The sequence below is a fragment of the Coniophora puteana genome (assembly GCF_000271625.1).
Source record: "Coniophora puteana RWD-64-598 SS2 unplaced genomic scaffold CONPUscaffold_1, whole genome shotgun sequence".
NCBI classification, from domain to species: domain Eukaryota; kingdom Fungi; phylum Basidiomycota; class Agaricomycetes; order Boletales; family Coniophoraceae; genus Coniophora; species Coniophora puteana.
The window spans coordinates 2,125,397-2,150,847 of NW_006913053.1; the positions used below are offsets into that span (position 1 = coordinate 2,125,397).

The 25,451-nt window shown below is 51.9% G+C and overlaps 12 protein-coding genes across 12 annotated transcripts; 7 read left to right on the forward strand and 5 right to left on the reverse strand.

Moving 5' to 3' along the window:
- Positions 1–203: 203 nt before the first annotated feature.
- Positions 204–1,445, forward strand: CONPUDRAFT_115098 (glycosyltransferase family 8 protein). Its single transcript, XM_007765169.1, has 4 exons — positions 204–500; positions 550–574; positions 629–771; positions 838–1,445. The coding sequence occupies exons 1-4, from the start codon at positions 235–237 to the stop codon at positions 1,334–1,336; spliced, it is 933 nt and encodes a 310-aa protein (XP_007763359.1). The 5' UTR covers positions 204–234; the 3' UTR covers positions 1,337–1,445.
- CONPUDRAFT_46390 (peptidase M22 glycoprotease) lies at positions 1,415–2,897 on the reverse strand (the record flags this gene model as incomplete). Its single annotated transcript, XM_007764399.1, has 8 exons — positions 1,415–1,454; positions 1,508–1,606; positions 1,661–1,736; positions 1,784–2,052; positions 2,107–2,326; positions 2,380–2,481; positions 2,545–2,799; positions 2,855–2,897. The coding sequence occupies 8 exons, from the start codon at positions 2,895–2,897 to the stop codon at positions 1,415–1,417; spliced, it is 1,104 nt and encodes a 367-aa protein (XP_007762589.1).
- A 258-nt stretch (positions 2,898–3,155) lies between these two features.
- CONPUDRAFT_161318 (pyruvate dehydrogenase) lies at positions 3,156–4,913 on the reverse strand. Its single transcript, XM_007765170.1, has 6 exons — positions 4,865–4,913; positions 4,667–4,809; positions 4,552–4,614; positions 3,817–4,496; positions 3,607–3,769; positions 3,156–3,555 (listed from the first exon to the last, which is right to left on the reverse strand). The coding sequence occupies exons 1-6, from the start codon at positions 4,896–4,898 to the stop codon at positions 3,286–3,288; spliced, it is 1,353 nt and encodes a 450-aa protein (XP_007763360.1). The 5' UTR covers positions 4,899–4,913; the 3' UTR covers positions 3,156–3,285.
- A 195-nt stretch (positions 4,914–5,108) lies between these two features.
- On the forward strand, positions 5,109–5,853 carry CONPUDRAFT_86564 (exoribonuclease; the record flags this gene model as incomplete). Its single annotated transcript, XM_007765142.1, has 4 exons — positions 5,109–5,243; positions 5,325–5,567; positions 5,619–5,700; positions 5,750–5,853. 4 exons carry the CDS (start codon positions 5,109–5,111, stop codon positions 5,851–5,853), a joined length of 564 nt encoding a protein of 187 aa, XP_007763332.1.
- A 249-nt stretch (positions 5,854–6,102) lies between these two features.
- Positions 6,103–8,208, forward strand: CONPUDRAFT_86565 (uncharacterized protein; the record flags this gene model as incomplete). Its single annotated transcript, XM_007765144.1, has 4 exons — positions 6,103–6,125; positions 6,181–6,379; positions 6,433–6,718; positions 6,773–8,208. The coding sequence occupies 4 exons, from the start codon at positions 6,103–6,105 to the stop codon at positions 8,206–8,208; spliced, it is 1,944 nt and encodes a 647-aa protein (XP_007763334.1).
- Positions 8,209–8,669: 461 nt separating this feature from the next.
- CONPUDRAFT_115112 (uncharacterized protein) lies at positions 8,670–10,600 on the forward strand (the record flags this gene model as incomplete). Its single annotated transcript, XM_007765171.1, has 3 exons — positions 8,670–9,434; positions 9,493–9,709; positions 9,766–10,600. 3 exons carry the CDS (start codon positions 8,670–8,672, stop codon positions 10,302–10,304), a joined length of 1,521 nt encoding a protein of 506 aa, XP_007763361.1. The 3' UTR covers positions 10,305–10,600.
- Positions 10,601–10,745: 145 nt separating this feature from the next.
- Positions 10,746–11,318, reverse strand: CONPUDRAFT_69070 (uncharacterized protein; the record flags this gene model as incomplete). Its single annotated transcript, XM_007764501.1, has 4 exons — positions 10,746–10,873; positions 10,925–10,964; positions 11,084–11,147; positions 11,200–11,318. 4 exons carry the CDS (start codon positions 11,316–11,318, stop codon positions 10,746–10,748), a joined length of 351 nt encoding a protein of 116 aa, XP_007762691.1.
- A 454-nt stretch (positions 11,319–11,772) lies between these two features.
- On the forward strand, positions 11,773–13,440 carry CONPUDRAFT_134006 (uncharacterized protein). The gene is made up of 5 exons (XM_007765172.1): positions 11,773–11,918; positions 11,983–12,551; positions 12,605–12,714; positions 12,769–12,826; positions 12,884–13,440. The coding sequence occupies exons 1-5, from the start codon at positions 11,789–11,791 to the stop codon at positions 13,256–13,258; spliced, it is 1,242 nt and encodes a 413-aa protein (XP_007763362.1). The 5' UTR covers positions 11,773–11,788; the 3' UTR covers positions 13,259–13,440.
- A 177-nt stretch (positions 13,441–13,617) lies between these two features.
- Positions 13,618–15,277, forward strand: CONPUDRAFT_115118 (uncharacterized protein). Its single transcript, XM_007765173.1, has 8 exons — positions 13,618–13,750; positions 13,806–13,843; positions 13,895–13,987; positions 14,034–14,088; positions 14,140–14,305; positions 14,360–14,438; positions 14,499–14,826; positions 14,879–15,277. The coding sequence occupies exons 1-8, from the start codon at positions 13,670–13,672 to the stop codon at positions 15,191–15,193; spliced, it is 1,155 nt and encodes a 384-aa protein (XP_007763363.1). The 5' UTR covers positions 13,618–13,669; the 3' UTR covers positions 15,194–15,277.
- A 45-nt stretch (positions 15,278–15,322) lies between these two features.
- On the forward strand, positions 15,323–16,301 carry CONPUDRAFT_161323 (uncharacterized protein). Its single transcript, XM_007765174.1, has 5 exons — positions 15,323–15,333; positions 15,382–15,498; positions 15,548–15,650; positions 15,714–15,969; positions 16,025–16,301. Exons 1-5 carry the CDS (start codon positions 15,331–15,333, stop codon positions 16,146–16,148), a joined length of 603 nt encoding a protein of 200 aa, XP_007763364.1. The 5' UTR covers positions 15,323–15,330; the 3' UTR covers positions 16,149–16,301.
- Positions 16,293–18,902, reverse strand: CONPUDRAFT_115123 (uncharacterized protein). The gene is made up of 3 exons (XM_007765175.1): positions 18,613–18,902; positions 18,324–18,557; positions 16,293–18,251 (listed from the first exon to the last, which is right to left on the reverse strand). The coding sequence occupies exons 1-3, from the start codon at positions 18,841–18,843 to the stop codon at positions 16,356–16,358; spliced, it is 2,361 nt and encodes a 786-aa protein (XP_007763365.1). The 5' UTR covers positions 18,844–18,902; the 3' UTR covers positions 16,293–16,355.
- Positions 18,903–19,460: 558 nt separating this feature from the next.
- Positions 19,461–22,503, reverse strand: CONPUDRAFT_115125 (acetyl-CoA synthetase-like protein; the record flags this gene model as incomplete). Its single annotated transcript, XM_007765176.1, has 5 exons — positions 19,461–21,011; positions 21,064–21,401; positions 21,461–21,761; positions 21,812–22,228; positions 22,274–22,503. 5 exons carry the CDS (start codon positions 22,501–22,503, stop codon positions 20,687–20,689), a joined length of 1,611 nt encoding a protein of 536 aa, XP_007763366.1. The 3' UTR covers positions 19,461–20,686.
- Positions 22,504–25,451: the final 2,948 nt, after the last annotated feature.

The window sequence follows — 25,451 nt, forward strand, 5'->3', positions numbered from 1 at the left end:
ATTTGTCTGGTCACTGAAGCTCCATGTGAACCGTGATACATCTGAATGTCACCACGCCCTGGTGAATGAGAGGGCTCAGGTAATCGCTATCGATGCGCCTTCTCCGGAAGATAGAATATGAGGGGATGGCGATCGCCGAGATACCGGAGGGGGAAAGCAGCTCGCGATGAGTAACTGGTTTCCTCCCTACTTCTGGCCAAACCATTGCACGTACATACTGACAGCGACTCGAAGATGGAGAAGCCATGCGTCTATGTGACATTATTGACCAGGCTCGAGTACTTGCCAGGGGTGCTTGTCCTCGAGCACACGCTTCGTGCAACAGGGTCAAAGTTTCCTCTCGTGGTCATGGTGACTTCAGCCCTTTCTCAAGAAGCCAAGGATATTCTCCGCCGAAGGCAAATTCGGACGGAGAACATTGAAAGCCTCCTTCCGCCCAAGGGACGTCATGCCTTAGCGTCCCATGACTCTCGCTTCGCAGACACATGGACTAAATTACGGTAAGCTAGACTCTTTTGATTGTGAAGCGATAAACTGATCGTGCACCAGAGCTTTCGGTTTGACCAAGTATCGTGTACGCACGGTCTCTTACCTTTTCGATCGTATATATATTGAGATACTCTCCTAGCGCGTAGTTCTGCTCGACGCGGATATGATCATTATGAGGAACATGGACGAGTTAATGGAACTCGTCCTGTCCTCAGGCAACATCGCAGCCTGTCATGTCTGTGCCTGCAATCCTCGCAAGCTAGCCCACTACCCGTCAGACTGGTAAGCGGTTTGAGCTAGTTATGTCGTTCCGACCTAACTGTCAGTCAATGCAACAATATGTTACAGGATCCCAGAAAATTGTGCTTACACACCTTTGGTCCATCCATCATGTCTCACTTCTCCCCCCGTCATTACGCCAAGTAGTCCACGCCCTTACACACAACTCAACTCCGGCTTGGTGGTGCTAGAACCTTCGCTGGAGCTAGCCAACAGCATATATAACCATCTCGCTACTTCACCCAATATCCATACATGGACTTTCCCTGATCAAGATCTTCTGTCAGACTTCTTTCAAGGCAGCTGGACGCCCCTACCATGGTGCTATAACGCGCTCAAGACCTTGATGGTCATTCATTCAGCTCTGTGGAGAGATGAGGAGATTAGATGCCTGCATTACATTCTAGCAGATAAGCCTTGGAAAGCAAGAGTCCCTCCGGGTGGTACAGGTAGCGTTTATGACAAGGTACATCGGTGGTGGTGGGATAGGTTCGTCGGACTAAGAGAGGAGATGCAAACTAGCCAGGAAGATTGGGCGCTGGTTTGGGCGAATGTGGCACCAGCCTAACGAGTTCTTGAGAATGACGAAGCACACTTGCATGATAATACTCATCCGATCAGACACACTTTTGTACTCTTACATTTATCATAGACGCCAAGCGACATGAACTTCGTCGGTCCGGAATCTGAAAACCCTATTTAGCAATGGTAAAGATACCCTCTGGCACGTTCTCCATACCTCTGTGTGCATGTACTCTCGGACAAAGGTGTTTCTTGACCCATACGATAGCTCAATAGCCCCGCTTGGGCTATCATTATCCCATTATCAATACAGAACCTGTGGATTATGCTTCATCATACAGACCAAGCAGGAACGGGTTGATATCCTTACCGTTCATCGGTCGCAAAAACTTGACCACCTCGCTCGTTAGCCATGATCCCCATCATATCTTGTAACCGCTCGTTACCTAGAAATCGGTGAGGATCGTGGACAGCTTAATCAAGAAGTACCTACACCCAACACCTCCGACCACAAGTACCTCTTTGCTGCCTATATGAGCCATGGCTCGCTCGGTTATTTCAACAAGCATGGCAAAGATGGTTTCTTGGAGACTGAAGCACAAGTCGGCAGGAGTGATGATATCTTCATCATTAACTTCAGCCGCCACCGCATCCGGTTTAAATCGTTTATCCATCGTGTAGGCTTCGACGGAGGTCAATATCCCTGACAAGCTGACGTCCATTCCTTTGGTCGTATATGGCAACTGCACCATTCGCTTTCCTCTGTCAAGCAGCAACATCAACATCATTGCCAGCACCGAATGAAATAACGCATACTTCTTTGCCTCTTGCTCAATATTGTAGCCTGGACTAGGGTCATTGCTGAGATTGATGACCCTGGCGAATCTATCGAGGCAGTTGCCTACGGCAATGTCAAGGGTTTCACCAAAGATGCGGTAACGCTGTCGAGAGTACGCAATCACTTGAGTGTTGCCCCCTGAGACGTACAAAACAACTGGGTTCTGGGCGCCCGTGATCAATCGACCCATTTCAATGTCTGAGCAGGGTTCTATGAGCGTAGCGCCCGTGTTGTGAGGCAAGTGCGCTTACGTCCAACGCAATGGTTCACACCAACGAGAGGCTTGTCGTATAGCAAGGAAAGCGTCCTCGCCACCAATGCTACGGATTGTAGGGGTGCTCCCATGCCTGGCCCTGACGTCCATGGACGAATTTGAGACACCAAACGCAATCTCCTTCATTCCCGCCGACACCTACCTTTCGTGTAGCAAATGCAGTCCAGCTGCTCGATTGTCGTGCTAGCCTTTTCTACGGCGTCCTGGATGACCTTCAGCGCCCATTCCTTGTGGTGTTTCGCAGTATCGCGAGGCAAGAATCCTTCGCCAGGGGGTGTAATGTATGTATGTCGAACGTTCGACAAGACAGTAGTAGAACCGTCCTTATCGTGCTTGACTACGCCAGCGCCGAGTTTGTTCGCTGAGCCTTCCAAGCCAAATGCAAGATAGGCCTTTGCTACGTCAAAGTAAGCATCTGCAGAGAATTGGGTCACCAATGACGAGAGCCATACACGGATTCTTCAAGGGCGATGTTTTGCGATGGCGACCAGGCATGGCAGGACTAATAGCGATTAGATAGAGCCGGAGATTCGATACAAAGAATCCGGGGTGATATGCGGGTTCTATGAGGTTAACTTGAGCCAACAAATGTGTATGTACTAAACTAGAAAATCCCCTGTCGAGGTTGAGATTCACGTTGACCGCGTTCGAAGAGAGGGGTTCAACTGCATTACGACTTGGCATGGTGAAGGACTGATCTGTTTTCTTGCCATGTGCTTGTATAGCGTTGGAAACTCAGCATGAGCTGATCATACTAGCATTCCGTAACATGATACGCGAAATATAGAATAGGAGTCTAAGTGTATTACTAGAAAAGAGCGTGAAGTTGACGATATAATCCCAGAAAACATGCAACTGCCATAACAGCCATAGAAAACGACAATTACAGCATAAAGGTGAGGGGGTTCTCAAGGTAACCCTTGAATGCCGTCAACCACCTGGCACCAACAGCGCCGTCGACGGTCCGGTGGTCAGAGCTCAAAGTGACTTTCATAATGTTGACGGTCTTGAAGCCACGCTCCTCTTCTGGAGCAGGTATGAGGGTCGGTTTGGTTGAACCAACAGCAAGGATGCAAGACTGAGGTGGGTTGATGATGGCAGTGAAGTGCTCGATATCAAACATGCCCAAGTTCGAGACAGTGAAGGTACCGCCCTATACGTGTGACAATGAGCCAAAGGATTTACAAAATTTGATCTGACAAACCTGGTATTCTTGAGGTGCCAACTTGCCATCACGGGCCTTCTTGGCTAAGGCCTTCGCTTCTGCTGAGATGCTTGCAAGCCCCTTGGAGCCGACATCCTTGACGATGGGTGTAATCAGGCCGTTGGGAGTTGCAACAGCAACAGAAATATCGGCCTTGTTATACCTGAAAGAAATAAGCAAGGCAAAACCTGCGCTAGATATTCTCCTTACTGCCGGATGACCTCTCCGAGCCATGCGGAATTGGCTTCGGGGACGTCCTTAAGAGCGCATGCAACGCTTTTCAAGATGAAGTCGTTAACACTGAGTTTCGCAGACTTGTCCTTCTCGCCCAGAGATTTGTTGAAGACCTCCCTAAGCTTGAGGGCCTTATCCATGTTGATGTCAATAGTCAAGTAGTAGTGAGGGATCTCCTGCTTGGACTGAGTAAGACGGGTTCCGATGGTGCGACGCATGTTGGAAACTGGGATATCAGTGTAGTCGGGCTGAGCGGCCGGGGTGCCAGGAGCGGCCGAAGCAGATGCTGAAGCTGAGGCAGCAGCAGGCTGATACTTCTCGACGTCCTCTCTGATAATACGGCCAGATGGTCCTGAGCCCTTAATTTGACCCAGAGGAATGCCCCGCTCTAAAGCAATCTTCTTGGCTATGGGGGACGCGAAGATACACTCGCCCTTCTCGAGCTCAGGCTTAGTCTCCTGGGGGGCAGGCTTAGCCTCGGGCTGGGGCTCAGTTGCCTGCGACTTCGTAGATTCAGGTTTAGCCTCCTCCTTCTTCGGCGCAGGCTCAGAAGAAGTCTCCGATGCGAGCTTGTCGGCGCCCGACAAATCGTCACCCTCTTCGGCCAGGACAGCGATAGTGGAGCCAACCGAAATGTTCTTTGCACCATCAGCAGCCTATTTTGATGATGAGTGAGCAAAAAGACCACACGGCTAGAAATCACATGCGTACAATAATTTTGGCGAGGATACCATCGTCCTGCGCCTCTACATCAATGGTGGCTTTGTCGGTTTCCTTAGAAGAGTCAATTCGCTCGCTCTGAAAGGAGGAATATGACAAGACTTACTATTTCCAGCAATACATCTCCTGCAGAGAACGACTCTCCTTCGGCCTTTTTCCAAGAAGCGATACCGCCCTCGGTCATAGTGGGACTCATGGCGGGCATGGCGAACTTGGAGAGGGCATGTCTCCGTGCGGAGACATGCATACCTAGAGCAAATGACAAATGAGTACGCGAATGCATAAAAGCACGAGGAGTACATACGGCGAGAGAGGACGCGGGCCAGGGAGGAAGCCATTGAGTGCAGAACCAGGAGAGACGGAAGGAAGAGTAGTGCTGGCCAATATTTTTGTGTGGAAAACCAAATATACGCAAATCCGAGTTCGCGCGACACGGTGCGGCGCGTCTCTCCGAGTTTTCCCTCGACGGATTCAGATGCTGAAGCGTTCCTTGATTACATACAAGCTGTCTGTAAATTTGGCTTCCCCTGTCACTTTCTTTCAATCCCATGGCCTCCGACATTCTACTCCCAGGACAGCCAGTTTTCCTACGGGGGCCTGCTCCCAGCCTGGGTGGGGGTCTCTATCTCAGTGAAGGTCAGGTCAGGGCCAGTGTGGTGGGCGTCCCGCGTCAACAAGGATCTGTCCGTCGCATTTTTGTTACATGTAATCTCTTTCATTGACGTCGACAATCATGTTATTGCAATCGAACATTCTCTGGGCAGACAATCTCTATTCCTCGTATTCGACCGCACCCACCCACGACAAACTCCGTTGTCCTTGGTACTGTCACCCGACTGACACCTATACAGGCAATGGTGTCTATTTCAGTGGTGGATGATGTCCCGCTTCCCACTGGGGAGGAGTTCATTGGTGTAATCCGTAATCAGGACGTTCGAGCGACCGAAAAGGACAAGGTGAAGATCGGGGATTGCTTTCGAGGAGGGGACGTCGTGAAGGGGTCGGTTGTGAGTCTGATGCAGTCCCCGCGGACAAACACCATCTGAGGATATGCCGAGATATCTCTGGGAGATGCACGTAGCTACTACATCACCACAGCACGCAACGATCTTGGTGTTGTTTTCGCGACAAGTGAAGCCGGTACGTCACCATTTGAATGGTCTGGATAGCCAATGTCGACGCTGAGCAGGTGCGACGATGGACCCGGTGTCATGGAAGGAGATGCGATGTCCGAAGACGGGACGGCTGGAGAAGCGCAAGTGCGCGAAGCCGGAAGGATTAGTAGGCAATTAGCGTAGGATATGACCCTAACCCCAGGACAGGGGGAAAGAAGGGGAGCTGTCTCGGATTAAATAAGCCAATGTTGCGATGCGTGGCGGGCTGGGTTCCCATCTGTTCCAGTTCTGCTGAGCTGCCCCAAGCCATACGTTACGCTGTGTTTGACTGGGACCGTCGAGCCTGTATAGTAGCCTGCCCTCATCTGCTCCTCGTCGGCCCATGGCGGCTGTGCTTTCTTCTGCCTATGCCCATACTTGTCCCACCATGTCCTCAGCAGATGACACAGAGTGCGTATCTATCACCCTCATCTCTCCCCCACAACCCTCTCACAAATATCCCCAGTTCGTCCACTGACTGGAAGGCAAAGTACAATGAGGTTGCAGACATGTTGGCAGAGACTCGTGCAGAGCTCGACGAGTTTCACACCTCGAGCAAGGACCTGGAGGAGGAACTGATCAAGGAAATTGAGCGCACAGAGAAAGCCCAGCAGGATCTCAGAATCAAGTTGGAGAGGGCGGACTCAGAGAAAGAAGACTGGAAGGTGCCCTTACGCTTCATTGCATAAAGGTCATAACTTTTTAACCTCAGATTTAGTCAAAGTTCGTATCGCTTCAAACTACTCATAACACCACTACCACTTCCCTGCAACGAGAGCTGGACACCGTTCGTCAGGAATCGCAGAGGCTCAAGGTTCAATTGCGCGAATTAGAACTCGGAAATGATGATCTGGAAAGGAATGAGCGAGCTGTCTCATCGACTTTGGCCGATGTTGAAGGAAAGTATTCCCGAGTGCTTGAGGAGAAGATCCTCCTCGAACATGAGCTATTGGATAAGGCCAGTCTCGAGGAGGAGTGCCAGCGACTCAAGGATGATTTGAGAGGTATACCATCTAAGCTTCTTGCCACATCCAACCCCGTCTCATCGGTTTTCGCAGATACGAACCTCGAGGTTTCCATCCTTAGGGATCAGCTCGCCGTAGCTCAAGCAAAGGTCTCCAGAGAAATCGAGGATGTCCCAGGTTCCAACGGGTCGTCCGCTTTATTCTCTATGACTTCTCCGCCATCCACAGACGAAAGTCTTCTCAACACCCCGCCCCCAGATTTTCAACTGTCCGAGCTCGAGAGCAAGACAGATATCTCCACGCCCTCACGGCCCCATTCTACATCATTATCGTCTTCAACCTCTGGGCAGTCTATCGCCCTTCATAAGGCTGGTTTCCACCCGAAGGCTAATAAACCCACAACGGCGGCGGCGACGACCGCGACCGTGTCGCGATCCCGAACGCTGCCCTCTGGCACTACTCGCAGTCCTCCCCAGGCACAGGTTCCCCGACCTATTCACACAGCGAGCTCTAGTATCGGCGCAACATCCGCTATACCTGTCGCAGCCACAAAGAGCAGAGGGGTGCAGATGGTGTCAGAAATGAGGGCTCGTGTGCGCAATTTGGAACAGAAGATACACACCAGGGTCCCACGCTTGCGGATGGGTAGCAATGATGCTCATCAGAATCCACTTGATGCATCAGCTCTGAGTCCCAGCGCCAGCTCTACATCCTATGATTCAAGGGCTTCGACACTTCATCCTACCCCAGCTCAGTCAGTAGCAGGCGGAGTCAGTCCTCGACGTCGAAGCGGCGACTCCGATAGCAAAGCGGCTGTCACACCGTCTGCTGATAATTCTGGCTGGGTACTCATCATGGACGAAACCCCGTCGCCCAGTAAAGACCCTCAAAGACAGATCAGACGAGTGTCCAGCCCTACTGCCCCAAGCGCATATAGTCGTGGTATTACGCCCTCAACTTCCACCACTACGTACACCCGACAACCCTCTTCTCTCTATCATAGTACCGCGGCTCCTACTAGCCGTCGACCGCAGTCTCGCCTGTCAGGAGGTAGCCAAAGCACGACTGCCACTGTTAGCTCCATACCTACGCCATCCTCTCGCCCGGCTACTCCGACATTTTTCCCCATCCTGAGGGCTGGTCTCAACAATTCCCCAAGCCCATCGAGACGACCCGTCATTTCGCACAACGGACAGACGAAACGGTCATCTCTGGGATCAAGTGCAACTCACTCTTCATCTCCGGACCGAACTTCCAAACAACGGCCAGTATCTTATAGCGCGAAGTCTCCGAGAAGCATGACGCAATCTCAATCCAATGTCACGATCCGCCCCTCGACAAGACTTCCTACTTACAACAGTACGGCATCTGGACTCGGGCAGAGTAGGATAAGCAGGCCCCCAGGTTCCTTCATTGGCCGGAAGAACGGAGGTTTGGATTTCCTGAACGATGATAGTGGTGGCGTGTCAGATTCGGTCCTTGACAAGAGAAGTCGAGTGAGGCCAGGCCAGCAGCACGTTCGATTTTAGCAGGGATGGCGTTTGAAGATTGATTTTGGCAGGAGTGTTCCCTATACCAGGCTTGGCGACTGATATCCCCTCAATATTTTTTTCTTCAAGATCATACTGACAGAGTTCGGAGATCTCAGATATTATGCGCACCCCAAGATTGGGATAATCATTCATTTATAGGTCTCGAGAAAACCGTACCCAACACTCATTACGAATTCCTAAATTTTATTGACGAAGCGCTATGTGGATGCTATTGCGCTGGGACATGTGGTATCTCCAAGCACTCATGCAAACCCTCTTTTGTCCTGTTGCTTTGTGGAATACACTACCATAGCTGTATGTTTTGTGGAACATATATAATGAACTTATTCACTATATGATTACACAATTGACGGACCAGGTGGCGATGCACTTAAAGTCAGTAAGGAGTCGCTCGCCTAGCCATTCACCATTATCTCCTAACCACCACACCTAGCCCCATGGCGTCCCCTCCACCTGAACCGCCCTCAAGGTCTTTGAACCGCCAAGAAGTCCTCGAAGAGGATGAATACACTGCTGCGCTCTCGCGTATCATCGCACGCGACTTCTTCCCGTCACTCATCCATCTCGATGCTACCAACGAATACCTGGACGCCATTAGCTCGCAGGATCCACATCTCATACAGGCATCCGTTCGTCGTCTCCAACAAATAAGCGAAACCCCAACCCCCCGTCGCGGGGGTCCATGGCAAACGCCGTCGCAGACACCATTGGGCAGCGGCCCATTCGAGACACCCCTGCGGAGTCCCGCAGGCGAGCCCCCGCCCAAGCGTGCGCGCTACGACAGCGACATGAGCCTCGACTCGTTTCAGACCAAGTACACCTCCGAGGACAACGCAAGCTTCACACAAATTCTCGACGACGAGAACCGGAAGCGGCGAGAGATGTGGGGCTGGGCATGGGAGGCACAGAAGCGGGTTGAGGCGCAGAGGGAGAGGATGCTGGAAGGGCGCGAGAAGATGCTGCTCGATGCTCCTCCTGTCCCTGGAGTGCGCGAGAAGTTTATGATTGAGCAGCCAAAACTCGCAGGTCTCATTACCGCAAAGGAGGATGCAGGAGGCAAGATAAACGACGACTCCTCAAAGGATGATGGAAGCAATACACAATTAATTCTCGCTAACCAGAGCGAACCGGAAGAATTTGTTGACGTGATGGCACCTACGAAGGACACTCGGTCTGCTGCTGTCGACGGCTGGAAATTCAAAGTGCGAGATTGTTTTGCTTTCCCCCCTTAGTGTTCTGACTCAGATGTGCCTGCACTAGACTCGCAATTCACTCATGTTCCCTCCTGACGCAGACGTCTCTCCGTACGATCCGTCAACAGCCGTCACCAAAGAACGCAAGAAAGAGGCGAACCCCAAGATCGTGAAGCACGCAAACACGCGACTGCCGGAACAATCTGAGACTGAACCTCGCGCTCGCTCGGAGCCTCCAAGTCCCACTCGAAGTCGAATAGAAGCGGCAATCACCGGCACACCCTGTAAGTCCTTGGTACAAACGTCCATCGGACATTCATGAATACCTATCTTGTTGTAGATCGACCAAAGTCACCTCAGATAAACAACTTCTCTCTGGTGCCTACTATGCCATCGCTTTCCGCGGCTGAGATGGGTCCGTCTGCCGTTAGACAGCTTATGACGTGGGGAACGCTCAGTGCAACCCCCCGTGTCTTGAATCAGTCCGATGACCCCGCTGAAGCCTTACCTCCCCCAAGTACACCGTTCCACCTCTCGGCACCATCAAATCGAGAAGCTCTGTCCCATAGGCTTTCGGCGCAGGCATCAAAAAACTTGCGTGCGAAGGCTGAACTGCTGAATCTCACACCTACCCGAGCATCGAAGCCCGGGTCTATGGGCCCTCCATCCTTCACTCCTCGAAGAGTAGATGCACCAGGAAATTTGACTCCAGCGGCAAGGAGACTTTTGGATCGATCTACAATGGGAACAGCCGCCGCTCGCAGAGCCGAGGCAATGCAGCGTACTTCGCAGTGGCAGAGCAACGAACGTACTAGAGAAAAGGATCTCAGTCATGTTCGGTGGACGCCAACCCCCACGGCAAGCGGTCGCAAATCATGACCGTGTGTTGCATCCATGTCTTGTACTTTTGCAATGTCACAGACCTACAACCGTATGTAAATTAAATAAGCACTAATGATAATGTCATGAAGTGGAGATTTTGCGCCGTTTGGTGTCGCGTGCATCCTCGGCGTCGTTTGTAGACTCTCCCGTGGTGGTGGACATTTTCGTTTCCTCTCTGGCTGTAGCCCTCTTGGGAGCGTCCGCGGCTGGCTTAGGTTTCTTCTTCATTAGCACGCCTTTGAGGGATTTCTTCGCATTCGTCTCCTTCTTTGCCAGACTAGGTTTGCTTGGCTGTGGAGTGTCGATGGTAGTCTTCGAAGTCTGTTGAGGGGCCGCGGGGGTTGACGTGGACGCTTTATTCAGGGCGCTCTCCCTTTCCTTGACTGCCCTACAAACCGAACCATTGACCGCGGTTTCAACGTAAAGGGGGGGAAGCACTTACTTCTTAAAGTCCTGTAATTCCTCGCCATCCTGAGCCTTACGGAGACGCTCTGCTTCAGCCTCCTTCTCCCGAATAGAGTCTAGGAACATGATCTCATCCTCCTCCAGCGCCCGAAATTGGTTCGCTGTTGGGCAGTCAGTCTCGAGAACAGGATGAATTCATCATGTTTTGTTACCTAGCTTTGTCTTCTCTTCCCATTCTTCTTGCTTGGCTGCCTGAACCAGATGAACATATGCTGGGAACAAGAGAGAGGGCAAGTCTTACTCGGTTCGCTGCCAATTTCTGGTGGTCTTGTTGAATGAGCGTTGGATTTAGATGATGGAAGGACTCTTACTTCTGCCAGACTACGACCATCAAACGCGTCCTCCGTTGGACGAGGTGGAGGCTCCTGGCCCAATCTGTCTGTCTGTCAGTAACGTCTGTGGGGAGAGTCGGCTGCGACGTGCGCACCGCGCATATGCTGCCTTCCATTGCTCCTCCCTTCGGGTTCGTGCTGTTTCCACCTCGTTTGAGGAGATGAAGCGGGATCCAACGCCGGTCAAGTTCACAGTGGGAACAGCTTCTTCCATTATGGTTGTGGATGAGGTAGAGTGATTTACTGTGGGCTTGTGCTAGTTAGGCATGAACACAATATTAATAATCATGTAATCAAATATTTACCGCGCCGTTATTGCAAGCTTGGCGTTGTGCTCGAAGCGATGTTGAGGTGATGGTCACACCTGTACTATGTAACGATTTGGCAATAATGTTGTTTCTATTTTCGCCGCGTATAGCCAGTGTTATTTGTGAGTAGCTGTGTGTGCCAAAGTAGACGCGAGCTGCAGCGATTGCACATCAATGCATGGGTCACTAGTACTGCCTCGTCCACTCCGTAGTATACTAGCCTCATAGTAGTACGCTGCATGCACTGGTGCGGGACTGCGCGCCGTTTTCAGCGTGGTCTGGTGGCTGTGTCCGTCGGTTTGGACCTTGATTAAGAGTCGGGGTTGTGCGGGGGTGAGTTTCCTTGCTGGCTTGCTCCTCCTCCACCCCAAGTTCAATGTCCGCAAGCCCCAAGAAAGGCCCTCCGACACCTTCTCTTTCAACAGCGAGTCTCACAGGGAACTTCAGTGTTCGTAGTAATGCGCACGCGCCACCTTCCACAATAAGAACAGTTATTACTGCCCCGCGTATGTCATTCTGATGCCCCAACGCTCACTCCAACTTTGTCTCATCACTTCTATTCTCCCATAGCATGGGCACAAGACGAACCACCTTCCCCCACAGAGCCACACGATCCTGATCGCCCCCGTCCTGTTGTCGATCTTAGAAGCTCGGATGTCACCTCTTCGCGCTCATCCGTCGCTCTCGGCCAGGCAGGTCCATCCACTCACTCACATTGGTGGGCCTTTGCCCGGCCTCATGCCGACGTAGGCGAAGCTTACCCGTTTGAAGGCTCTGGAGCAGGGTCCTTCAACCCAGACAAGAAAGCTGTCAGTTTCAAGGAACGTTCTCCCTGGCTCATGTCTGGCACCCGAAGGTCCCCACAAGACCTCGCCAAAGACAGAGCGTTTCGTGAACAGAACTCAAACCTTTATCTTGATCTCCCTCGCCCTGACCCCTTCACTGTCTCACAATCAAAGACCCCTGGCTGGGATATACCATGGCAGTCAAAGGAGATGTCTGCTCTAACTCATGGAGACAATCATAGTCGCGGGGCACAGAGCGCACTCTCCCGCCCCGATGATACCGTCAGTCACAAGTCTAGGTCTCGCAAGAAGAGGTTTCGAGCTTTCTTGCTTTCCAACATCTACGTCCCTTTAGTAAGTGCATTCTGCATGCAATTAGAACGCTGACGAATGCCTTACTTTTACAGCTTTTCAGATTTGTTAACATTACATTCACTACTGCAGCATTAGCCATCGCCATTCGAATACGACAGCTAGAAATGCGCTATCATGTCATGGGCGTTGTCGGTAGTTCAGTGTGAGTGCTTACATATGGGCTCTCAGTCTCAGCTATATGAAGTGATATCTTCAGGACGCTGGTGATCATTTTTGCCCCTCTAACGTTAGTCCACGTTATGGTGGCAATATACGTACGCCATTTCATCCTGCCTAACTTCTCACCTACTCATCTGAGTCAACTTTTCTAGCTAGAGTACTTCAGCCGGCCACTGGGACTCTGGCGCACCTCTGCCAAACTTGCACACACACTACTCGAGGTGTGCTTTATCTGCGCATGGTCCGCGGCACTCTCTTTGTGTTTCGACAACTTCTTCACTTCCCTTATACCATGTGCCTCGATCAGCGACACTTCGTGGTACAATCAGCTTGCGCGTCCTAGCCTCAATCTACCTTCTCTTGGGCGCGGCGAAGGTGGTGTTGGCGACACTATATGCGACGACCAGCTCGTCCTCATCTGCCTCGTTGGCGTTGGACTCATCATGTACTGCATAAACCTCGTCATCAGTTTATTCCGCATATTTGAAAAAGTGAAAAATTACGCCCACGGGCGAAGCGAACTTTAACTTAGGTAGCTCTCGACATTGATACCCATCCACTCTTTTACCTCACGTTCTACTACATTCAGCCTACTCGACCGCATGTATTTATTCCCCCATCTTATAAACTCGCCAGATATCGATATCCTTAAGCATATATGTACATGTTCACGAGCACTACCGTGATACTAGAGTAGCGTACTCTCTCTTAAACCAGGTTTTTTCAGGTACTGCATTGAACGCATATGAGGCTAGTTGAGGCCGTCGTGATAGACGCGCGTGTTGCGCACAAAGGCATGCTTTCTTCGCACGTCTATTACATACAGCTATGCGGATTAAAACGTGCTGTGTCGGACCTACCACTTCCTTTGCCTCCTTGCCTAGATGAACACACCCTTAGAAGATGTAGCCTCTAGGCCCTCCCGACGGTTTTATGGCATGACGAAAGATTATGCAGTCGGCATCGGCCTCCTGCTGATGGTCGTGTTCCTCTGGACAGCAGCCAACTTTGTCACTCAAGTGAGTCGGCCGAAATCAAGTCGTGTGATACTTGTTTCGAGCGCTGTGTCTGCAGAACCTCTTCGTGGACGGTGGTTACAACAAACCTTGGCTGTACGAGTCTTCGCACCTTAATTAACATCTCGACTCACACCCACAATTTAGAATAACGTACACGAACACTGCTGCATTTGCCATTTATCTCATACCTTCCCTTCTGCGTCACAAGCTTGAACAGCACGATCTCAGAGACGATAGGTGCGTTATGTAGGACCTTTAAGACATGTCCCTGAGTATTATTCAGTCAGTCGAGGGGTTATCAGCCTTTGCAGCAAGACTCGAATGAGAGAGAGGTGGAGGTATGCCGGTCGCTGCTTCCTTCGCGAATGCACAGAGCTTATCTCCCGCAGAATGTTCAGCCAGTAGGCAATAACGAATCCCCGCGGCTGACCACAAGAGAAACCGCCAAGCTCGCCTTTGGCTTCAGTTTCCTGTGGTTCATCGCAAACTGGTCTTCAAACGCGGCCCTCGCTTACACGACCGTCGCGAGTGTGACTATCCTCGCGAGCATGAGTAGTGAGCGCGTTCTGTACGGTTCAATTTGACCCCTATTCATGTTCAAGTCATCAGGCTTTACTACTCTGGGACTGAGCTGGCTCTTTGGCGTAGAGTCCTTGTCGATGCGCAAGGTCTTAGCAGTCGCCACGAGGTGCGTGTTATGATAGATGACTGGTATTGATTGTACGATATACGTTCATTTGTCCCATAGTTTTCTTGGTGTCGTGCTGGTTTCCTTGTCCGACAGCAACTCGAGCACAGGCTCTGGAGGCTCGGAAGCGCTTTCCGGCGAAGGCTCCAAGACTGTGTTGGGGGACTGCCTCGCACTGCTGTCAGCATGTTTCTACGCGTTTTATGTTACCTACCTCAAGGTCCAGATTAAAGACGAATCTCGCATCGACATGCAGCTATTTTTCGGCTTCGTCGGGCTCGCGAGCGTTCTCACATGCTGGCCTGTCGGTATCATACTTCATCTGACTGGCATAGAGACCTTCCAGTGGCCGTCCGCAAGCGGGGCGGTTGTGGCTATCTTATTCAACGTGCGTGCATCTGCACCTGCCCTTGTGCCATACCAACTTATCGCGTGCCTAGATGTTCATCACTTTTTCAAGCGACTTCTTGTACGCTATTGCGGTGCTCAAGACCACGCCGCTTGTTGTCACTGTTGGATTGAGCCTGACGATCCCCTTGGCAGTATTTGGGGATTTCTTCCTTCACGAGTTGGCGCCAATTCAAGTTCTAGCCGGCGCTTTGCTTGTCCTGGTGGCGTTTGTGATAATAGGCAGGGAGGACGCACAAGAGACTGCAGCGAAGGCGTCAGCGAGTACTGGGTCAACGGAGGGCGAGGAGCATCTACTTCGAAGGAGCTCGGATGGCGAAGGAGGACTCGGAGCATCCCATGCCTAATATTCTATACACCTCTCAGGCTCAGAGCACGTAGTAGTTTACATATTGGTTGTTTGTATTTGTTATATATGCTAATTCCAAGCGTCTGCGAATTCGCGTGATTGGTGATCTACACTCTTCAGTGAGACTGTGACTTGATGGTAAGCACATAAATGTCTATCCACTCTGTTGCTGAAAGCCTGTGATAGCCCAAAGAGCGTCGGACTAGTGCTCTGCACCGGCCCTCAGCTAAGTTAAGCAGAAGCCGCCATTCGCTACAAAATGAATCCAGCACCGGGCTGGAAATCGGTGTTCCTGATGCACCTGTTGGTGTCCTCCTTGCTAGTTTGTTTCCAATATAATCATCATGCCCAGGTAGCAGAAACTGGTCCAGCGGAGGACGACAAATTGGTCGACATCCCAAGCACTCTGACCAAGAAAGAGAAACAGCAGCTGAAGCGAGAGGCGTTGCTCGACCGTACGCACAAACACTATCGACTCTGGTAGCCTTTGGCTTAAGCAGCCACCGTAAATGGTTTAGGGCTGTACACATCCGCCTCGACCTACACCAAAGCCCAAAGGCGACGCTTCAACAAAAGACAGCGAGAACAGATTGGGGGCGGGCTGTCAGACATGAAGGCTGCCCTCTCTATGCTCGACAGCGTCCCTTCCATCGTGACTGGTTCCGCCCAGCAGCCTGATGAAACGCAAGCGGCGTCTGGCGGCAGTGGACCCTCTCAACTGATCGGCGAAGGCAAAGGGACTCCATTCAGCAAGAGCCAGCGGCAGAAGGCATTGTGAGTCCTTGCCCTTCTCCCAACACTGAGCATGTTTCTGACTTCGTCTTGGCAGACAATTAGAGCGTTTGAGACATCCTATGATCATCTCGGACAAGCGATACTCCTCTAATCCGTTTCAAACGATTCGAACACATGCGCAGAACACGCTGGTGCAAAACAGCAGAATTGTCAGCTGAAGGTTCAGGACTTTACGCGGCGCCAGCACTATAGCATAACTCTATGCCGGCAACTCTACATTCTAAAAGTACCGTACTTCATACTTAGAGATACTTAGTCTGACATAGGTATCGTATAACACAGTCGTGTGTCGATTACAGAGTCAAAGCGGGGGGTATAGTAAATGCGGGTGGTCAGTCTCCGGTACACCTGAGGTATCATGTCAATCAGGAATCATCATCCTCCTCGTGACGACTCATGCCTGCACTCCAGACAGTGCTGCCGCTGCCGCTGCCATCTCCGGTTCTACGACTTCGTCTGCTTCTCCGTTCATCGCCCAAGCTTCTACGTGTGATCTCAGTGAACCCACCGCTGCCGCCTTTTGAGAGTACCTCGCTCAGCGTCCGCTCACGTGCGTCCAGGACAGCCAACGAATTCTGGGCCTCAGCGTGCTCCAGAGCTTCCTGCGTGAGGTCGTTTTGAGCGTTGTTACCACCGATGCCGAGACCGAAGGACCGCCCCGAGTTGGCGGCAGAGCCATCAGAGGCTGCGGCAGACTTCGAGCGGAAAAGCGAGAACCGTGACTGAGCAGCAGTAGCAGAGGTTTGTGGACCCGGAGAAGAAGACGTCTTTTCCAGAGGCGGTGCGACAATGGGGCTTCCAGAAGCCGAGTTCGACACTGCGGGCGAAACAAGAGGTTTTTCTATGCCCATCAACTTCATGGTGGCGTTGAGTCGTTCTCTCTCGCGTCGATCCTCTTCATCCTCCTGGGTATCCAGCTTGCGTGCACCCATCATAGGGGTTGTTCCTGGCTTGAGAGTGAGGGGACGAAGAGTGGCGGCGTCCTTCTTCTCACTCCCTCCAAACAAAGAGAAGCTTTTCCAATCAATAGAAAGGGACCGGCGCTTCGTCCTTGAAGGCCGAGACGGATCGGGACTATTAGTGGCAGACAAGACAGGCTGTGGTGAGCTGGGTGTTTCGGGCGTGGCGACTTTGGGGAAAGGCTTGGAGGAGCCTAGTGAAAACATAGTGGTCTGAGGGCGGGGTTTCTTGGCTGCAGACTCTTTCGTGCTTGGCAAGAGGGTGGTCTCAGACTTTGGCTCACTGGGCTCATAGTCGACGGAAAGTACATGTTCGAAACCTTCCTGAGCGATGATCCTGTCGATGATCTTGGATGCATAAAGGGACAGTGCCTTGTTTGCATCCTTGAGAGATTTGACTTCGCTGCGAAGTGTCTCCATATCATGGAATTCGGCGCCATCTGGGTTTGAAACCTTGCGGCTCTCAGCGGAGCCTTTCTTTCCGCGTTTGTTCTTGCGACCAAGAGACCTGTCGCTCTCTTCGATCTCGGAAGACATAGGGTTATTGCTCTCGGCCCGTCCAAGTTCGGCTGCCAAATCAAGTCCTGGTCCGGTAATAGGAAGACCTGCGAGCGACTCTCCACGAGGAACACTGTCGGGAGATGCTGAGCCACGAAGACGACGACCAGCGCTGCGGCGAGACCCGCTTCCTGGGCTAAGAGGTTCTGCATCGGGATCGATTTCGTGTACTGAGGCATCTTCTCCAGCCTCCTCGTCCACCCTGTCGAGTGTACGACTCCGTCCTGTGCCATGGCTTCCCGTGCTATCGACATCCTCGCGGTCATCAAGCTCTGCCTCGTCCATATCGTCGTCATACTCGCCGTCCGTCGTGCTCGTAGCTCCACCGACCTGTTTGAGAACATTAAATTGGCCGCTGAGGGTTTTCTCCCGAAGGAGAATCATGTAGCTTTCGTTATCTTCTTGCAATTCATTGTTAACGCGTTTGACATCAACAAGTTGCGTCTGCAAGAGAACGAGAGTATTCTGTAAAGATGCGTATGATGTGGAAAGAGTGGATAGCTCAAGCTTGAGGGAAGTCATTTCTGCTGGTTCGTGCTCTGGGTCATTGATATCTTGTTCGGTGGAGTCCGGTTGTTTGATGGATTCTTGGTCGACCTGGTCATGTTCAGTGTCAGGCTCTGATGGCTCCGGCGTCCGGGACCTCTCGGCCTGTTTCCGTGACTGAGTCAGGGACTGAATGCGTGACTTTAGATGCTGTTCATTATCATAAAAGGCCTGACGTTCCGCTTCAAACGTCGAGGTCTGGATAATACGCGAAAACAAAGGGCGACATCAGTGCTAATGACGCAGAACAGGTCCAAGACTATAGCTGACCTGTTCGTTATAACGTCGCTGGAGGTCTCTCTTTTCCTTCTCGAGCTCACGTAGTTGTGCCCTAAGTTTGTCGGACACGTCAATACGAGCTGCCATCTCGTCTTCCATGCGCGCCTGCTCAGCATAGAGATCATTGAGGCTCGTCTCTGCTGCATTGAGAGTCGAAAGAAGGCTCGCGTTCTCTTTCGTCAGATCGGATATAGTGTTGTCCTTGTTCTGCACCTGGATGAGCAGCTTTTGAAAGAATGTAAGAACAGGAAGGAAGGGACGAGGAGGGTGGGGAGCGAACCTGCTCCTTCTGTTCTGTCTCCTGCTTGAGGGAGGCGGCGAGGGCATCTTTGGAATCTGCTGGAGCGGCTATGATTGAAGCACGACGCGCCGCGGCAGCCTGGGATGGGGTGGGTCGATGGGAGACCCTAGAAGTGGGCGGCCTGGGGGCGGGGGAAGCGGAAGGGGAGGGGGCTAAGGAGTGAGAGGCGCGTCTCGGCCTGGAGGGTGCGGTGGACGAGAGAGTGGTCATGGTGACAACGTTGTGGGGGAGTCGTGCTTTGAACGGAGGGGCAGCGTTAGAGGGCTGGGGATGTGCGGGTGCGGGTGATTGTACAAGTGCTGTTGCTGGCAGAGAGAGACTGGGCCATGCACAGAGTCACGGACTGAGTCGTTGCAGTATTTTTCGACCGTCCGTCCCCAGCCCATCGCCATGGCATGCCACGTGAACATCTCTATATACTGCACTTCTCATTACATATATATTTGATCATGATGCTCATCGCTATAGCCACCGCTCGTACTCACTGCGCTTGCCCGCGACGAGGACAACGTCGTCAACCTCTGCATCCTCACATCCCTTCCGCTCTCCGCACCCCCAGCCGATGGCCACAACAACCGGTCAACGTCAGTGTCCCTCGGAGGACTTGCGGATTGTAATGCCCCGCTGTACACTGCTCTGACAGATCTCGCTCATTGCAAATTTACCCAAAGCTCCTTTCAGACGCACGCTTAGATGCGCGTACCCCTGCGGATCACATCCAGCATCTCTTCAATGCACCCCATGTCGTTCAGATCCAGGGCCCTCCCTCGTCAGGCAAAACCCATCTGCTCTACCATACCATAATCACCCACATCACCCCTCGTCACCATCACTCCCTCGTCTTGTGTGGCAGACAAACCACGGCGATAGTCTTTGACCTCGATCGTGCGTTTAGCATCCGACGCCTCCATCAGCTCCTCGCATCTCACCTCGCTCGCACCAACGTTCACCCATCTGATATCGAAGATCTCGTTCTCTCTTGCTTGTGCCGGTTGCACCTCTTTCGTCCTTCTTCCTCGTCGCAACTCGCCGCAACCATTGCCGATCTTCACAACTACCATTCAACTCGCATGCCGGACTGCGCAATTGGTCTGATCGCGATAGACTCCATCAGCTCGTTTTACTGGCAAGACCGCTTTTCTGCTGGAGACGCTTCTCGTGATAACGGCCTCTCCGAGAACCGCCAGCTTTCGCATCCGTTACTGAACGTCTTGTCTGCGTTGCGCGATTTGCATCTTGCGTATCGGCCTCTCGTCGTGTTGACAGACTGGGCACTGTATCCCGAAACTTCGCACACTGGCCATATCTCGGCATACAAGCAACATCTTCGCTTCTTACCCATCTTCGGGGACGAGGGCTCTTCCGTTACGTTGGCCGATCCTACAACGTCTGTTCCAATTCAGCTGACTCGTTGGGTCTCTCTTGTGCCTACACCGGCTCCAGCTTTGGCAAACACTGGCATGATGATAGACTCGGACATCATCGACTCACTTGAAAACAAAGAAAGGTCTCGGAACGAGTGTAAGATTTATGTCAGGGCGTCGCGTAGTTGGGAAAGCAGCCGGTTTACCATGCGCGTTGAGTCTGAAAGGGTGTTGTTATCGGCTTGAGCACATTAGGTTAAGCTTGTTTATGGTATGCAGTGTTCGAATATATCTCATACTTTTGGCCGCATGACAGTGTACTAAAATCGATCAGCTTCCTCCGCTCGCGAGCGCCGACTCAGTTGCTATGTTGACATATTACCTGGTGTGCAACGCTTCCTGTGGCTTGTGCGAGGCTCGCGCAATGAAGACAATCCTTATAGGGTTGCCCTGCAACGAATAATTTGCTCCAAAGAAAGGCTACATTGGTTGGACAAGTGCCCCAGGTGACGCTACAGTAGTGCTATGCTACGTTTGACTATCTACATTAGTAATGAATGATACAGGTATTATTACTACTACTAAGTTAAGAAGCTGTTGGTGGAGATGATAAGGATACTGGGAATTAAATACTGTAAGTTATAATGATAATGTTCCTGCCAATCAAGGCACTGTCCATTCCGGTCCATTTAGCGCGCCGCGCTGTAGATAGCATCAAGCTGTGTCTTGTAGGCGGCTTCCACGGCCTGGCGTCGAATATTGCCCTTGGTCGCTGTGCGAGGTAGAGACTTGGACGGAACAATGATGATGAGGTTGGGGGATGTGATACGCTCGTGAAGGTACCGGCGCGAATGGAACGGACGAGTCTTCCGGATGATATCTCGTTTCAGTTGAGTGTGATCGACGCCGGAAACAGGTTCCACGAACAGAGCGGGGGAAGGTCGACCACTGCCCACAACGATACAATCTTCCAACAAATGCCCACAGACTTGGCGAACATTGTCTTCAATGGCTCTGCAGACCACGTCAGTTCAGTTGCATTAGGCAAGAATGCGCAGTAACTTACTTTGTATCGCACCGCAGGCTGTTCTCACTTTTGATCCAATCATCATTGCGCCCACGGAACGCCCAGCTTCCCGGAATAACTTCCTGGAATAGATCCCCGGTATGGAAATGTCCATCGCTGTGACGCAACGAGGGATGTGGGCAGTCTTCTGACTCTGAGCGGATGATCAGCTCCAGGAGCCGCCCGCCCGACTGATGATTGCCTTCGGTGGGTGTGGTGGGATCAATGGGCTCAAAAGCGTACACAGTGCTGGCGATCGGGCGCAGTAATGGCGCATCCCGGCCGCGGCCACCTATTGAAAGCATCATGGCTCCCATCTCAGTGCTGCCGAACACGTTCTACAAGAAGAAGTCCGGATCAGAGTTGATGAAAATGATGATGTCGGTGAACTACGAACCGTGATGTTTAAGCGGTTGAGGTATGCCCATTCCTCATCTTCTCGTGCCATCGGTAGCCCGCTGAACGCGATATCGTCAAGTGCTTGGAGGAAGCTCAGCAACTTCGGATTGCTCCTTGAGTTACGCAGATGCGTGGACAGGAATGTGCTGAACTGGTTGAGTCGGTTGAGTTGACAGCGGTGGATCATGTCCAATAGCTCGTCAGAAGAGAAACCGATCTTGGTTGGCTGTATTGTGCAGGCTCCGTGCTGAAGGAATCCCATAAGCATGAAAGACTGAGCGATATGGCACATGCTACCCCTGTGATGTAGTCAGTCGCTGCATCGTGAAGAAGAAGGATTGAATCTCACATCCACACAACAACATCTTGGCGATCTGACCGGGGACTCGTGGCTATACGTGCTTTCCGTATCATAGCGTTGAGCCACTTTCCAGTACAAGGAATGAGTTTGGGGCTCCCTGATGTCGAACCACTCGTGTGGAAAACAAAGGTGATGTCATCTTCGCCTGGAGGACACAGCGGAGGTAAGGGCTCAGAGGCTTTCGAAGCAGATTGAACGTTGGCAGCTGAGAATGTAGGCAATGGGAATGAAGATGCAACTGAGGCGAATGCTGTATCAATGATCAACGCCTTGGCATTGGCCTTAAGTAGGAGCTCGGAAATAACATCCGGATTGGGGAGGCGTATACTGAAGAGCTGTGGGATGTAGCCCGCTCTTGACAGGCCGTATATGTGGAGAACGTCCTGGTAAGTGAATCCTGCTAACCTGGACAAAGTTAAGACACAAGGATTCTTGGAGATCATACGGCACACATACCATAAACCCACGATGGACCGTTCAGGGATGCAACGCGATCTCAGCGAGTATCTCCAGTAGCTCGCATACTCCTCGACGTCTGCAAGAAACTGTGCGTAGGTGATTGAATCCCAGGCGGTGACCTGCCCGGCAGAGTCCGTTCTTGGGATGCGGAAGGCTGTCGCAGTAGGGAAGCGTGTAGCACTGTTGTACAGGACAGACAGGTGAGTCGATAGGATGTGCATGGGTCGAAAGAACGGAAAGTGAGTCAAAGAAAGGATACAGGTTGAGAGCAGAGACCTGACCGTACTTATATATGGATGCTGTACAAAGTCCAGCAATGCGAGTCAGAGCTGTTCGGAACGGAGATATGAATGATCGGAGACGTTGTTAGGCTTTCGTCTCAAGAGTAGCAACGGACAGTGTTGAGAGAATTGTTTCAAACAACACCGCACCGGTCAGTCAGCCACGGGCTGAGGGAAGGGTCATACCAAAAAGGACAGCACGATGACATATCTCCCTGCGAGTGGACTAGCCCAGCGGGCAAAGTAATGGATATAGACCAGATCTCCGAGCTGGTAGCCGAGTCAAGATGCCGCCAATGCAGGCATGTGTGCAAAAGGCACAGGAACCGAGAGAGATGCTGTGGAATAAGTGTCGAGTCGAACGCTCAGCGCCCCTGATGCGTCCCGGTGCCGTTGCAACAGGTCATCAGAGTCATCGGGCTGAGCCCGCCGCAAGCGGAAAATTTGAGCCTCCACGGCATCACTGTGAGATACTAAAAAGACTGAACTCTGCCAAACTCTGCCGTCGTCGTAATCATTGTCATGAGATGAGAGTCATGAGATAAACTCAAGATTATTGCTCGTCAGCTTGGTTAAAAATACAACACCACCGTAGAAAAACTCAGCTCCAGTGGGTTAATCGGGTTGAGTCGCATCACGACTGATTACTTACACTGCCCTGCCGTGCACACGCACGCGGCCGCTTCAAGTGGCTTTTGCACGAGGGCGCTCAAACAGGGAAGACGAGAAATCCAAGGAGCGAGATAAATCCCTTGCTGAGAAGGACTGGGGTTATGATGGTTGAAGTTATGAGTGAGCACGACAACTGCTGGAGCCTTGCAGGGGTTCTCCCTGAACCAAACCAGATTGAACGATTGAAGAAAACTCGATTCAGAACAAAGTACTTTGTTCAGGAACGGGTCACGTGACCCGCTTACTAACATGTTGTTTTGTCCGATCTTAGTCCTCAAACAACGGTTGTGCCAAGGTTTGACATGGCATGGCGCACACAGTTCAGTTAAGCTGCTGCGTAACGTCATTATGACCCTGCAGGACTGCGTCAAACTCTTCTACAGGTGATATGGTATGCTACATATCGCCCTTGGATTACCTTGAGTTGTCGTCAAAACTGAACGAAGCAATAACCACGTCCAACGCGCCCAATGGGCAATATCTATTCCTGAGAGAGAATGGAGAACGGAGGTAAAAATTGAAGAGACCAACGTATCTGATGCAAGTTTCTTCGGCTTGATTACAGGCCCGGCAATTCATCTTGCGGGCCTGCATGAAGGTCAAACAATTTCGTTTACCCCCAGAAATCTCGAGACTCTGTGATCTGCCGCCGATAGACACGCGGACAGCATGGTGACGCGCGTTTCAGCTGTCGGACGATGGCAGCGTACGAGGGCAATCGCGCTAACGATTGGATCGACGCACTTTGCGGCGTAAATGGGCACAGCCTGCGTAAAACGTATCGGTCGCGGTCGGCTTACGCGGACTCGGACACCGTGCTTGATCGTTTCGGACACCACGTAAGTAATTTCAAAAGATAAATCGAAGGTCCTCACGCGAAGTGTTGCTTTGTGTGCCATCTATGCATGTTGTCGCCGAGTTCCCGGATTACTGTGCGGCTAAAGCTTCGATGAAGAACAGAGGATGCCGTGACGTCGATGTTAGAATATAAAGATTGAAAACTTGGAGGATTGAGATAATGTCGTGTTTGCAGCGGGGATTCGCAGCGCCGGAATCCAGAAGGGTGCCTGAGCGCGCTACGTGAAGGTGCATGTACCATCCTTCCGTCGATATTGACACGGTGCCAACACCGACTAGGATAGGTATTTCGTGCACGGAGTTGCGATGGTTGCTGCCCTGTCAATGACTCCAGTGGCGCCGGTGATTTTCCGCAGGCGTGTGAGCTATGTGGTTAGCCATGAAACCTGTTAGAGCGGGTCATCGCGGCCGATCCGCACCTTGACGTTATAGAAATCTTGAGACGGAGGTTAGAAACCCGAGGAGGAGTTGTAAGCGCGTATGGATTCGGGCCGGCCTCCAAGTCGGGGCAAGTTAGGAGCATTGCAGGTCGGAAATAACCGAGGCGTGGTTCTATTGACCACCCAATGCAAAACACAAGTGTTAGTAGAGGCAATCATCCGCTGTAGTGTGGTCAGCCGTACGTCTGTTCTATGCGTATCACCCACATACGAGTATGCTAACGCGTTTCGTAGCCACAGGTGGACGATCACCTCGGCTCGACATATTCGACTGTCCATGCTGAGGAGAGTCGTCGGCTTTTACAGGCAGCGTATCCACCAGCACGCGTCCTCCCACTCCGACCCACCGAGACCTGCCGTACCATTCTACCCACAAGGCTTGTCCTTTCATTCACAAGCATGCTCGGAACAGAGTGCGTTGCCTCAGAGTCGTCGTGTCCAGCCCCCTCTTCAAGATGTAGAAGACGCCGTCCGAGAAACGTCGAGGCCCGATACTCATTCCCCTGCGTCTACACGCACCAGCAAATCTCACTCCTCACCCGACGGCTACGACCACACTCTCCCTGCATCGGTCGTAAAGACAGTCAGCGCTTTATCAAGCTGTACCACTGCTGCAGCTTTGGAGGAGGACTTGGAGCAAATTCGGAATTCCCCCCTACACGACCGCTACTTCCACAACCGAAATACCTCGCTGGAAACTGCACAGCGCATGGCGCTCGAGAATCCCCATTGCTCCCTTCAAGCGCTCAAGATTGCACACCACCTGGGCTACCACCTGAAGGTCAGCCATTTGGAGAACATTGCATTCCATCTAGCACAAGCAAAGCATTGGACATACATACCTTCGCTCACCTCCTTGGCAGAAGAATTTCACTGTTCACCTTCAGTACGGTTGCTGAACTGGAAGCTGCGGGCCCT